The sequence below is a fragment of the Colias eurytheme genome, chromosome 9 (genome assembly GCF_061535395.1).
Source record: "Colias eurytheme isolate Ceu_HAF_F1 chromosome 9, ilColEury1 Martin Lab GWU primary, whole genome shotgun sequence".
Taxonomy (NCBI): Eukaryota; Metazoa; Arthropoda; class Insecta; order Lepidoptera; family Pieridae; genus Colias; species Colias eurytheme.
This window is the reverse complement of record NC_142988.1, coordinates 2,617,635-2,631,580: the sequence shown is the minus strand read 5'-3', so window position 1 is coordinate 2,631,580 and position 13,946 is coordinate 2,617,635. Positions and strand designations below refer to the sequence as shown.

Sequence of the window (13,946 nt, the reverse complement as noted above, 5' to 3'; positions counted from 1 at the left end):
TAACGAATGATCTTGGTTTATTTATTTTACAAAACTTATACGGCTCAATGTTGTACATTGAACATATAAAATATGGATTGTGATGGTATTTTTAATTTTCTTCAATCATATTTCTCTGTGTATCTATGTACTTAGCACTGTTTTGTGTGTGCTAAAAGAATTCTAATGAAACAGTCTCAGACAAATAACTTTATTGGCCTGAGAAAACAGTATATACTTTAGATAATGCTCGTAGAATAAATAAATAATTGTGCCCTGCATTTCGCACTACAAATTGCAACATTTTTGGACATGCCATTTTCCTCACGATGTTTTCCTGGAAGAGTAGTGATGTGGATAATCCTACTAATATTATAAATGCGAAAGTTTGTGAGCATGTGTGTGTGTGTGTGTTTGTTACTCTTTCAAGCAAATACTACTGAACCGATTACACGAAATTTAGCACACATATAGTGGGTAACTTGGATTAACACATAGGATAGGTTTTATCCCGGAAATCCCACGGGAACGGGAACTATGCGGATTTTCCTTTAAAAACGCGGGCGAAGCCGCGGGCGGAAATCTAGTGTACCTATAAATTAAGTTTTAGCATGCTCGTCTCGTTCCAACTTCCAAACCGTCGACTTTTTGATTGAAATCCGTGGTCGTAACCACTAATCCACTGTTCGTCAGTCGTCATGAAAATAATCTAGGTAGGTAATTCCTGTGATATATTTGTAAACAATACTTATCCCGGCACGAAGCGATGTTTTCCCAATCTCTTCTGTGCAGTGATTTGTGACTAGATCCTTGGTTACTTGGTCTGCCCAGCGATACTTAGGGCGGCCGACTGGCCGGCCGCGGCGGCCTGAAGGACGTCCCAAGTAAGCCCGCTTAGCAGCACGATCATCTTCCATTCGCATTACGTGGCCTAACCATCGTAGCCTGTGCGCTTTCACCTCTCCTAAGATGTTCGGTTCGTCGAAAAGTGTCTCTAACTCCTTATTTGTTCTCACTCTCCAACTGTCGTCACCTGGGCCTTTAGACAAACGTACCTAACGCCATGGAATAGAAACTGCTAACGCTAATTATTGACATAATTTTAATCCTTAAAATTTTTCTTTAGAACCTGAATTTGAACAGTGAATTGCATTGTGTGGTAGCTATTATTAACAGTGATAATTACGATAACTATGTTATCGCTTATAAATGCTCATGAATTTTAATAAAATTATCGTGTATTTATCACCTAAAAGAAATAAGAGGGGTTGTGTAAAACAAAAATAATGTTAATCCTCTTGTATAGCATAGATAAATGTTATTTTCAAAGAGCTAGACACTATTAAATATGAATTATTTTAAGAATGTGTTCATAAAAACGGAATTATTTTAAAGTGAAACTTTTATTACATCGTCTCAAACTTTTTGGTCTGTGTATCGCGGCTGCCGAGTCTAAGGCCTTTAGACAAACGTACCTAACGCCATGGAATAGAAACTGCTAACGCTAATTATTGACATAAGCTCATGACATTTTGGTAATGATTCGGTCACACTACCAACGATGACGACGACCACGACCAAAATTCCAATCTTGCCGAAATTTGTTCAAAATAAAATATTAAAATTTCCCGTCATACTGGTACTCAGAAAGAAAAAAAATTGAGTACAGTTAATATAAAAATAGGTTTTTTGCGATTTTCGCCGAGACAGTAAGTTAATCAAATAATTACCTTTTACCAAAATTGTAGTTCATAAAATTATCTATAAAAACTTCAAATACATTTTTGTCTAGGAGCCACCGTTTCAACGAAAAATCTATTTTTTCATTCGTTGAGCTCAAAAAAAAAATTCCAATCACCAGAACGACAGGAAATTTTTAATATTTTATTTTTAAGTGTGTTTTTCACAATTTTGTTAAATTGCGACTGGATGAAAATTTTGTTTGTGGTCGTCTTCGTCGTTGGTAGGGTGAACAAATCCTTAGCGAAATATCGTACACTTATGACAATTAGTATCGCTAGCGGATTCTATTCCATTGCGTTTTGACGTTTGGCTAAAGGCTAGGTATACCTACTCGGCAGCCGACCGTCACGCGACATGCGCTACACAAAGCAGTGTTCGGAACCGTTCGAACAGTTTCACTTTTACCGTGGTTTCATAAAACCACACAACATTTTTTGTGACAGTGTTTTTAACTACTAAACATTATTCAGAGTGATTGCTATATATGTATAACTAAAATTAAAGGAAAATAATAATTAAAAATCTTATATATAAAAATGAATCGCAAAATGTGTTGGTAAGCGCATAACTCGAGAACGGCTGAACCGATTTCGATAATTCTTTTTTTATTATATTCCTTGAAGTACGAGGATGGTTCTTATGTAGAGAAAACGTAAACATGTACCACGGGCGAAGCCGGGATCGGACCGCTAGTACAAAATAAAAGCCGGAACGATATTGTAGACGAAGAAACTTATTTTGACACAACGCCATCTACGACATAGGTAGTTTGTCATAGATGGCGTAGTAGGGAAAAACATTTTCTTAAATGTAAAAAAGGTACTGACATATTTTATATTATTAGTAGATAATAATCTTGTACTTACCCAATAAACTAATAATAAGGAATTTTATATACCTACACGAAGAAAAAATGATATCAAACATCTGTCTTAATTAGTTTATTTACATTAAAATTTTAAAACACAACAATAATTTATATAGTGGAACACAGAATAGGGGGAATCCGGGAGACTTGCCCAGGTGGGAGAGTTGAACCACTTTCAATAACTTTTTAAATTAGGTGCCAAATTACGCCAAGTGGCAAACAAATGAACGAGCGTAACCCGCCAATCACAAGCAACTCAAAATTTTGAGTGATAACAGACGCGTTCGACCGTGAGTTCCGAAAAAGTGGTTTCATCGTCGCGGAGTGAATTTTTTTGGCTTTGTTGTTTTAATTGCTATGCACGCATTTATGAAGGTATATATCAAACACCTACGTTATTGCATTACTAGATTATCATATTTTGTCGTACGTTCAGTGTTGTTCTCCAGTTGATAGTGGATTTGTTGGAAAAAATCAAGATATGGCCTTGGGTCGGGTGCGGGAGAGTTGAACCAGTCTGCAGTCGGGAGACTTGAACAATGGTTTAACTCTCCCTTTGCAGTTTGTATAAGGTAACGGCACCAGTCGTGGACAAGCATCCAGTAATGGACAAAATAAATATTAAATTTAAATATTAAGACCAAAATTAACGTTATATAATTTGGCAATACTTAAAATAAAAGTTTGGTTCATAAGCTATCAAAATACGACATTTCATCTTATTCGGCCAAAATTTTTGAAGATGGCAGAACGTTATGTTTAGTTGCTGCGACTCGTTTCGAAGAAATCCGTTTTTACTAAGAAAATCCTTAAGGAAGTGAGGACACAATTTTGGTTATAAGAATTTTTGTATAAATGTCAGCAAAATTTGATATTACTTTTATTTATAGTAGTTAAGTGTACGAAATATTACACGATTTAGTATCATGATAGGTTATGTTGTTTAAATAAAATTCATCAGTGTCCATAACTGGATTTAATTCTATGGATATATCCATTTATGGACATATGTCGAAAATAAACTTTTTTTAAAGGTATTAATTACATGCGCTTTTCTGTATCGTCTTTTCTTTCTGATTAATAATATACCTATCACGACCATTTCAAACAAAGGGTTCCAATATTGTACAACAATTGTCCATGACTGGATTTGCTTTGGTTCCTATAATGGACAGTGATATTTTTTGTTAAAATTACACTAATGGGTCCAACAACATAATATCTATCTAAACATGAAGAATATATTTTAGAACAATGGGTCATTATGTGCTGTGCGACTCGTTCTCGGCTTCATTCTCTATCACTGCGTAGAGAAGTCGCATACTTATGCGTATTGTAATTTGTAACGCATCTATCATAGAGAGTTCTCTGATGAACTGTTTGGATCGTTGTCTGCTGCTAAATTCCACCACCATATAGCACACACGCTTCAATTTCATCGACACCATCTTGACAACAATTTAAAAAAAGCTTTTTGCCTCGTGCTAAAATTTGGAATCCATATCGATGGACCGATCAGATTTTAGGCTGCTGGCGGATTCAGATTGGCGATTCACTTCACGAGTATAGCGGAATGCCAGGAAACAGAGAGATATGGCGGAACATCGTGAAGCGGGTAATATCTACCCCCCTAGAGTGATATGACGAAGAAGAAGAAGTCCCAAAATGGATGGAATGGCAGTAATTTTTTTAGTTATATTTTTCATCCCACATGGCATAACTTTGATTCCACTTGAATTACGCGAAAAAATAAGTGAAAAGCGTCGCCTTCGTAGAGTTTGGCAGCTTTCCCGTAATAGCGAAGATAAGAAACTCCTAAACAAAGCTATTAAGGATCTTAAAAACCTCCTTCATGTAACTGCAAATGATTCCGTCAAACAAAGACTAGAGAAAATGTCACCTAATGCTCATGGAATACACTCCCTCTGGCAGGCCACCAAGAACTTACCTCAGCCCCAACAGTGTTCTCCTCCAATTAGGAACGGGAACACATGGGCTCGAACAGACGCAGAAAAAGCTGAGACCTTCGCTAATTATCTCACTGAAGTGTTTAAGCCTAATGAAGCAGTAAACCCTGAAGACCCTGAAATAGATCGTGTTCTAAATCAAGATCTACAATTATCTTTACCAATAAAACCGACTTCTCCACGGGAACTACTGAAAGAAATCGCCGACTTGGACTCAAAGAAGGCTCCTGGGTTTGACATGATTACTCCAAAGGTAATCAAAGAGCTTCCTAGAAAGTGCATCGTCTTTTTGACATCTCTTTTTAATGCAATATTCAGAACATCTCATGTACCTACAATCTGGAAAATATCAGAAGTAGTTATGATACACAAACCCGGAAAGCCAGTCAACGATGCCTCATCTCATCGTCCGATTAGCCTAACTCCGATCTTAAGTAAATTATGGGAAAAGATTACTCTCACTCGGTTACGCCCATTTATAGATTCTGACCAAGTCATACCTGACCACCAGTTCGGTTTTCGAAGGAAACACTCGACCATAGAACAAGTACATAGAGTCTACCACACTGTGCGACACTGTCTAGAGAAAAAAGAATATTGTTCGGCTGTTTTCCTAGACATCCAACAAGCTTTCGATCGAGTCTGGCATAAAGGGTTACTATACAAAATAAAAAAAAGTATTCCGCATACTTTCTATCCTTTACTAGCCTCATACCTCAGTGAAAGAATGTTTAGAGTAAAATATGGAGATGCCAGATCTGCTCTACATAGCTGCTATGCCGGAGTACCCCAAGGATCGGTTCTTGGTCCTACATTATATAACATATTTACTAGCGACCTTCCCCAGCTGCCTAATGTAACAGTAGCAACATATGCTGATGATGCAGCATTCCTCGCCTGTAACACCAACCCAGAGGAGGCGACTAATTTACTACAAGTTCAACTCGATTACACAAATGAGTGGCTTAACAAGTGGCGTATTAAAGCTAGCGTCCCAAAATCTCATCACATAACGTTCACCTTGCGACGCGGGAACTGCTCAGCGCCCAAATTAGGTAACAACACCTTACCACAATCAACCTGTGTCAAATACCTGGGGTTCTATCTGGACAGAAGGATGACATGGAGGGAACACATAAAAAATAAGCGAAATGAAGTAAATTTTCGATTCAGAAACTTACTTTGGCTTCTTGGGAGGCAATCGACCCTATCCCTGAGCAATAAACTGAGAGTTTACTGCTCGGTGATTAAACCGATTTGGACTTACGGTATTCAGTTGTGGTCATCGGCCAGCAAATCCAATATAAACTGCCTTCAAAGAACACAGAACAATATTCTAAGATCGATATCAGCTGCTCCATGGTACGCCCGCAATTCAGAAATCCACGAATATCTGGAAATGCCCACAGTCACTGATGAAGCAAAACGCTATACAGCTAAATACAGAGATCGTTTGACATCACACCCAAACCCATTATCACACATACTTTTACAGCCTAAAAGTATACACAGACTGAAGAGAGCTGATGTGCTTCCTAATTAAGACGAACTAAGGCACTGGCCTTACCTTCGTCCAATCGTCCAAATAAACTCAACCGACCTGCTTATAGTTGTTTGACTGATTGCAGATTTGTGACATCAAAAAAAAAAAAAAAAAAAAAATATTTTTCATCCCTGACTTATTGAGAAAAAGACCATATTGGTGTTTCTTAACGGACATAACTCGTATTTAACGATGCATTTGTCCATTTTTTGCCTAGAAAATGGAAATTAAGACTGTTTTAAATATTCTATGTATGCAAAATAATTAATAAGTACTATTTTTTATAAATACATCCCCGATTTATTGTATTCCAATCATCATTTTCAAGATTCTATTGATGACTATAAGTCTTCTCCAAGTGTAAATAACTGGAGAAACGACATTAGGTACAGTCCATAAATGGGTGTTCATAACTGGATGTTGTCCAAAACTGGGTGTCCATCATTAGATTTTTCACTGTCCAACACTGGTGCAAAAAAGTGTTTTTTTAATTTATAAATAACTTCATTATTTATGCATTGTAATCTTTTTTCTAACATTGGTCACGTTAAAATAACATAGAACTAAAGGTATTACTAAACAATATCCAATAAAGTTAAAAAACCTACGAGAAATTTGCAAAAAACTTCAATTTTTTCCTTAATCTGTACAAGACTGGTGCCGTTACGTTACTATTTAAGTTAGCTTTTGTTTTGTTTTAGAAAGAAAATGCCATTTCAGAATAAGCCTAAGGAAGGTAGTCGTCGCAGGAAACCGTTTACTAAGACTAAGATTGAAAGCGCAGTCAGAGAAATAAAGAGTGGCAAATCTATTCGTCAAATTGCAATCATGTATGGGATAGGCAAAACCACTTTTACGGTATTACCTCTTAGGTGAACAAAAGTTAACACCTTTGCAAGACAAGGGGAGCCAATACAAATGCTCCCGGATTTTCAATGTTTTAGAGAAATTGCTCGTTCGTTACTTATTGAAGTAGCCTGCAGTAAAATGCACTAGGTATGGTTTAACATATACGACTACGCCAAATTCCTCCAAAGTGAACATCCAAGAGGCAAATATTGAAGAAATAGGCAAATAGGCACATATTAATTAATAGTAAGAAATGTCTTTAAATTAGTTTTGTAGATTTATTAAGCAGTATATACCTCAAAACGAGTATTTAATTAATAAAAAGAAGCGAATGTTATGTTTAGGAGTTGCTCTGAAAACATTTTTCACTAAATTGTTTAGAAGATGATTATGAATAATCTAGTTATTGTTAAATGTGTCTAAATAATACATAACTATTGAATAATATGCTTTATTTGAGTCATTTCCCCTCTCTAAAAAGGTATGGGCAAGTGTCCCGCACCTGATGGGCAAGTGTCCCACCGGTTGGGGAGACTTGAATCAAAACTCATTTTTTATTACAACTTAGTTTGCTATCTTCTCCTTGCAACTTTTATTTTCAGAATGGTATAAAATCTTAGCCAGATAATAAGGCTTCCATATGGTGTAGATCTTAAAGCTCTCCAGGTCACTGATCAGATTTTATAGAGTTTTTAGTAAAAAGCGGTTCAAGTCTCCCGGACTCCCCCTATCTTTAATTTATTTCTAAATAATGACTAAAAAATCACTTGATTATTATTTATTAATAACGTCAACAATAATACCTACCCGACTGCGCTAAAAAGGATTATGTTTTTGAGTGTAATATATATGTATGTAAAAACATTTTTTTTAACATTTCAGAAGTACGAACAGCTTAGTGCAATTTCTTATTACCTAATTGTTTAAGAGTGGTGTATAAAAATCATAGACAAAGTAAAACATTTTCTTTTTAGTGCCATATGTCAAAAGTTTTCAAGCAATCGGGTTATATAATTATATATATTTATTTAAATAATAATTATTTTAATGAATTATAATCTACATATTATCTAATTAGGGAATTCTCTCTCTTGCCGCGTTATGTTCGCCAGCCATAACGCTCCAACCACCGCTAAAGCCTGAAAAAAATAATTTTTAAGTAAAAAAATTAAATTGATATCCTAATTACTAGACACCAAGAGATATCGAACATTTTTTATTTTTTATTAAGTAGGTATTATTATAAGAGCTAGCGCGCAAGAGCAACTTTTGTCTCCGCAACTATTTTGTCTCTCCCTTGAACTCTATGGGCTAGTAAGAAAGTGCGCGCACGTAGCGACGCAACTTCCTATAGAGTTGATGGGAGAGACAAAATAGTTGCGGAAACAAAAGTTGGTCAATCCTTCTTTTAGAGCTAGCGCGCAAGCTTAATATTTATCGCGAAAAAGCCGATGAGGAAGGTTTTAAATGAAAATTTATTTATGTTCAAAAATTAAAATAATCCAAATATAGAAGGCACTGTATTAGCTGATGACGTGTAAATTGTAAAATAAGACGTTAAGTCACGTGTGTGTATGTGTGCGTATATTATATGTAGGTATAGTAAATGTGCGTGTGTGCATCAATAATAATTAGTTAGCAAAAAATTTTTTACAATTAGACTATTAATAAAACAGAGATAATAAGATAAGGTTTTAAGTAGGAATTGGAAAATAGTATAAATTATTTATTTATTTCTTATAAATTTATATAATCAGTAAGTAGGTATGTACACATTTTTATACGCACTTCATGTTGGAATTTACTGAAAATAATTCATATTATTCGCAAAGGCAATTAAAATTTCCCTTATAATTGCTTAGGTATTAGGCAATTTTTGTCGAATTCCGCCAAAAAGTGTTTCCGAGTAACCTATTTTATTGCTTGAAACTTCAAAGTGAATATTTAAAGAATATAATATTATTATGTACATAATACCATAACTGTATTGAAAAAATACTGTTTTAGTCAGACTGAATTATTTAATTATAATAATATTACTTGTTGTTAGGTTAGCTAATAACGTAACAAATTAGGACAGAAGGAATAAATTATAAATTACCTAATAAGCGACTTGGTATATTTTTCAACTTTTTTGTAATCGATAAAAGAACTGCCTTGCTCGACTTGATTTTTTTGCAAGTGTTTTTTTTTATGAATCAAAACAATTATACTGACTAATTATACAAATTTTAATGTCTAACAAATCCAAAAAACAAGACCAACCTGCATCACCACTAAGAACACCCCAGCAAGGCCAATAGTACCAGCGTGCGACTTGACCCAGCTTCCAAACGCATCAGAGCATCCAACATTGTACGCGATGGTGGTATTACAGGTCAAGGTCTGTATGGTGCCGTATGGGTGCTCACAGCAGCTGACGGGCACACCGAGCGTGTCTTCTGTTTTCAAGTGCTGGATCCAGTCGCTCGAGTTGAGGACACCGCAGCAGGTGAACTGGAATCGTGTGTAATCCATACTTAATATTATAAATGCGAAAGTAACTCTGTCTGTCTGTCTGTTACTCAATCACGCCTAAACTGCTGAACCAATTTGCATGAAATTTGGTATGGAGATATTTTGATACCCGAGAAAGGACTACCTTTTATTGCGAAATATGTACCACGGGCGAAGCCGGGGCGGACTACTAGTGTATTATATATGGCAGCAAAACGAATTGTCGGTCATTTTTGGTTGTCAAAAATCAGTCAGAAGTCGTTTTGAATGGCAAGGAGTATGTTCAGTAATCCGCAAACTTAATGGCCGGACAGTTGGTACGGCATCTTGCTCATGCATGTAGTTGCTATAACTGTGGTGTAGTGGATATTTCGCACATAAAATAAAATATAACTTTATTTGTCTCTTCACATCATTATGTAGGTACATTGCTTGCAAATACATAGTGAGTGAGCACATTCGCATCAACTCTCACCTAACTCTAGCCCGGCCAAAAAGATTGATGAGTTAGGTACGTTTTAATTTTGGAAAACAGCGTGTTTAATCGATGTTTGACTAAAGTTTCAATAGATGGTGTGGGCAGAGTGCAGACACACATGGCGCGTGTTATCATATATACCACATCATGATCAATTTTTTGAACTATAACTACACGTGTAGTTTTAAATGTAGGCATGTTAAATGTTAGGAGTTTGTTTTATTCTTTAATCTTTATCTACAAATACTTAATATTTAATGATAGTAATTTGCTTGTGTTCAATTAGTTATTATTGTTATCATTATAAAGTATACATAGCATGTTATTAAAAATGTAAATCTCTTGGAGCATAGGTATAATATTATTATCGTTCTTTGTTTTGTTTCCTAACGAACTTTCATTCGCTCTTGATAAAAAGATATCAACAAATACCGACTCAGTTATTCATATATGTACTTATGTGTATATAATAAGATAGCAATGAATCACTAATGATTCATGTAAAAAAACTATTTTATTTAATGTTTCATATTGATTCATAATTTACTCCTTTACTACGCCGCGCCGTACCATGAGACACGATATGGCGATAAAAATAATAATATTTACACTAATAATATTTGTAAGTGAGTGAGTAAATAGAGATATTAGAATCGGTCATTTTGCTTTTAGAATGTTAATAGGGATGTACGAAAACTATCATATTATGATAAACGCAACTATACATACTAATAAAAGCAATTTTGTAGCAGCTGTTTTAATAGATACAGTGTTTCAAAAGGAACATTTATACTATACTAACGGTCCGCCCCGGCTTCGCCCGTGGTACATGTTTACGTTTTCTCTACATAAGAACCATCCTCGTACTTCAAGGAATATAATAAAAAAAGAATTATCGAAATCGGTTCAGCCGTTCTCGAGCTATGCGCTTACCAACACATTTTGCGATTCATTTTTATATATATAAGACTAGCGGTCCGCCCCGGCTTCGCCCGTGGTAGATATTTACGTTTTCTCTACATAAGAACCATCCTCGTACTTTAAGGAATATAATAAAAAAAGAATTATCGAAATCGGTTCAGCCGTTCTCGAGTTATGCGCTTACCAACACATTTTGCGATTCATTTTTATATATAAGAAGAAGATGTACGTATGTTACATCATACATGCCCCCGTGCGAAACCAGGTGGATCGCTAGTTGTTGATATGACAAGATATAATAACCTTATATAGACTATATCACAGATCACAGAAACTAAAGGGACTATACATATAGTTACAAATTTCAATGCTACTCACATCCTTCTGTACTTCATCCCACAGCTTGGTGACCTCAAAGTTAGGGCCGTATAAATCCATTGTGTTCAACAGTTCCTTCTGTACAAGGGCCACTGTATTTCCCTTCAGCACATAACCAGCAATGCATGCGGACAGTTGGAATACGAACATCACTATTATACCTCCAATGAACTGTAAACATAATAATATTGTGTATGTAGTTTATTTATTGCATTTTAGTAGATGACAAAATTGTTCATAGCCTGTGTTTTTGGCGCATCAACGTCAGGTTACAGGCTTCTTACCCTTTGCTTGCTCTGCCATAAAAAATGAATAAAATATTTGCTGAAAGTCATCGACCCAAGCAATAACTATCAAATATGTAATTTTACGATATTAGATATAATTCATTTTAATTTATAAGGGTCAAAAGTAATTCATTAATTGCCGAAATGCCGAGCCTATTGACAAAAAAGTGGGCTTCGCTTCGCCATATCTGCGCCGGCCCTAAATTACGTATTATAATCATCCTTGTAATTAAAGTACTTAAATTGCTTGCGACAGTAGCAAATTATTGGATTTCAATGAAATCCAACACGAAGGCTGAATTGTTTGGCTTCATGTACATTAACGAAACTGGGTTGATTAAATATTTACTATCGATGCCTGCGATATATTATTATTACCATCCTACGTTCTTCTTCATTATATGCACAAACTACTACCTACTGTGCCCGCGGTTTTACCCGCTTTGTTCCGCTCCTATCACAGGCTCCTATTGGTCTTAGCGTGATGCCTTCCTCGATACATGGGCCATCTAAGTTCTATAGGTAGCTGAATTTTTGAAATCGGACGGAATAGTTCCTGAGATAAGCGCGTTCAAACAAAAAAAACTTTTCAGCTTTATGTATTTAAATGATGCATTATTAATTTTTCTTCATTCCTCCCAAAGATTTGGTTTATTTTTATATAATCGATTTTTACTTAAAAATCCTATACTATACCTAATTGTATATACCTACTCGTATCTAAAGAAATACAGTTGAACCTCGATAACTTAAACCTCTGTAACTTCACAAAATAATATGTTCCCTTCCCATCAGAGCCCAAAACCTCTTTAACTTAAAAAACGCAACCTCTATAACTTAAATAAATAATCTCTGTATTGGCCCTCAATAACTTAAAGAAATGTTTCCACAACCTCTATTACATAAAATTTTTTGTCAATGAGTCATTTTGAAAGAGTGTCAAAACAAAAAGTTTCGGTATTTATTGCTTGCACGTGTGTACTATGTATTGTTAACGTAAACAATACATTACCTATTGTTTGCTTTATCGAAATTCTTCAAATCTTTGCGGCGGTTAGCTTTATGACAACGACTTACTTGCATCTTAAGTTTTTGATCGTTGTCCTGGAAACATCACTTTACTTACTGTGTGATAAAACTGGCTTAAAATTAGTCCAAAAAGAAAACTAACAACCCTCACCTACGCTGATAAATTAAAAGCTATAAGCAGTGAAAAATGGATAGACCCTTGATAACTTAAAACCTCTATAACTTAAAATATTTTGTGTTTCCCTTGGACTTTAACTTATCGAGGTTCTACTGTACATATTTTGAAAGGCAAGAGTACTGTCGCATAATTTAAACTAGGTACCTACATAATCGATTATTAGTGAGTTAAAATGTTGTAAACAAATAGATATTATATATTGACCTTGAATAATAAATAGGTTGTATTTTATTGGAATTTTTATGGGGACGAAACCAGCAGTTTCTACAAATTCTAAAGGATATTTATCAGCGTGGGTAATTCATAAACATTATAAACACAACGGAGATAAGAAATAATATAGTTTCTACTTTCAACCTTCTTTTAAACAAATTCTTAAAGCCAGAATTGTATTATCATTTATCACAATAAAACAGTAATGCCTAAGATAGGTACATATTACAAGCATATTACAATAAACATCGTCATAGAGATATTCTTAATAGTAATTGAAAATAGAATAGTCTGGCATTTAGAAATTGGAACACGCGTCAACTATTAACGTTCAATTATTAAACAAAATACCGTCTCATTTCACATTTGGAACCATAGATAATATTTTCATAATCTGTGGTAGCAGCTACTTACCACCATTATCACATAATAGTTTTCCATGAAGGCTCCATAGAACCCGGCGAAGGCGATGAGGAAAATGATGACTCCCGTCGCAACACAAAACGCGGGAAGGGAAAAGAACCTCTCGGATAAGAAATGGTGGTAGCCATTGTATGCAGATTGAACTGAGCTACCAACGGCCAAAATAATTATGCCCGTTATCTGAAACACGGTTGAATTCACTTCGTATATTCACTGGATAATTTTCACATGTTCTTCATTATATTTACACGTATCCACTTACCAAGAAAAGAAAATTCACTGAAACTAAAGTATATTTAACGGTAGTAAAGATTTTGCCTAACATTCTGACGTACGCTCGCAGCACCCTCGTGATAAGTAATAGACTATAGCTGTGTTTGGCTCGGATATTTTTATCGCTACAATAATCTTGATAAGGAAAACAAGCGGATTTATCTTGCCCGAGGCACCCGTTCTGTCGTTTGATTTTCCATAATTCGAAAACATATATCTGACGTAACCTTGCTTGGGTATCCTTGAAACGATATTAAACTTTTTAAAAATATTTTAAGACAATTTCTTGCAAATAACTCTTTTTTATTTTTAAGTGCTAAT

The 13,946-nt window shown here is 35.1% G+C and overlaps 1 protein-coding gene across 1 annotated transcript; it reads right to left on the bottom strand.

Annotated features, from left to right (window-relative positions):
- Positions 1 to 7,796: 7,796 nt before the first annotated feature.
- LOC149905661 (CD63 antigen-like) lies at positions 7,797 to 13,920 on the bottom strand. Its single transcript, XM_090105826.1, has 5 exons — positions 13,615 to 13,920; positions 13,344 to 13,532; positions 11,223 to 11,393; positions 9,215 to 9,445; positions 7,797 to 8,088 (listed from the first exon to the last, which is right to left on the bottom strand). The coding sequence occupies exons 1-5, from the start codon at positions 13,675 to 13,677 to the stop codon at positions 8,020 to 8,022; spliced, it is 723 nt and encodes a 240-aa protein (XP_089961952.1). The 5' UTR covers positions 13,678 to 13,920; the 3' UTR covers positions 7,797 to 8,019.
- Positions 13,921 to 13,946: the final 26 nt, after the last annotated feature.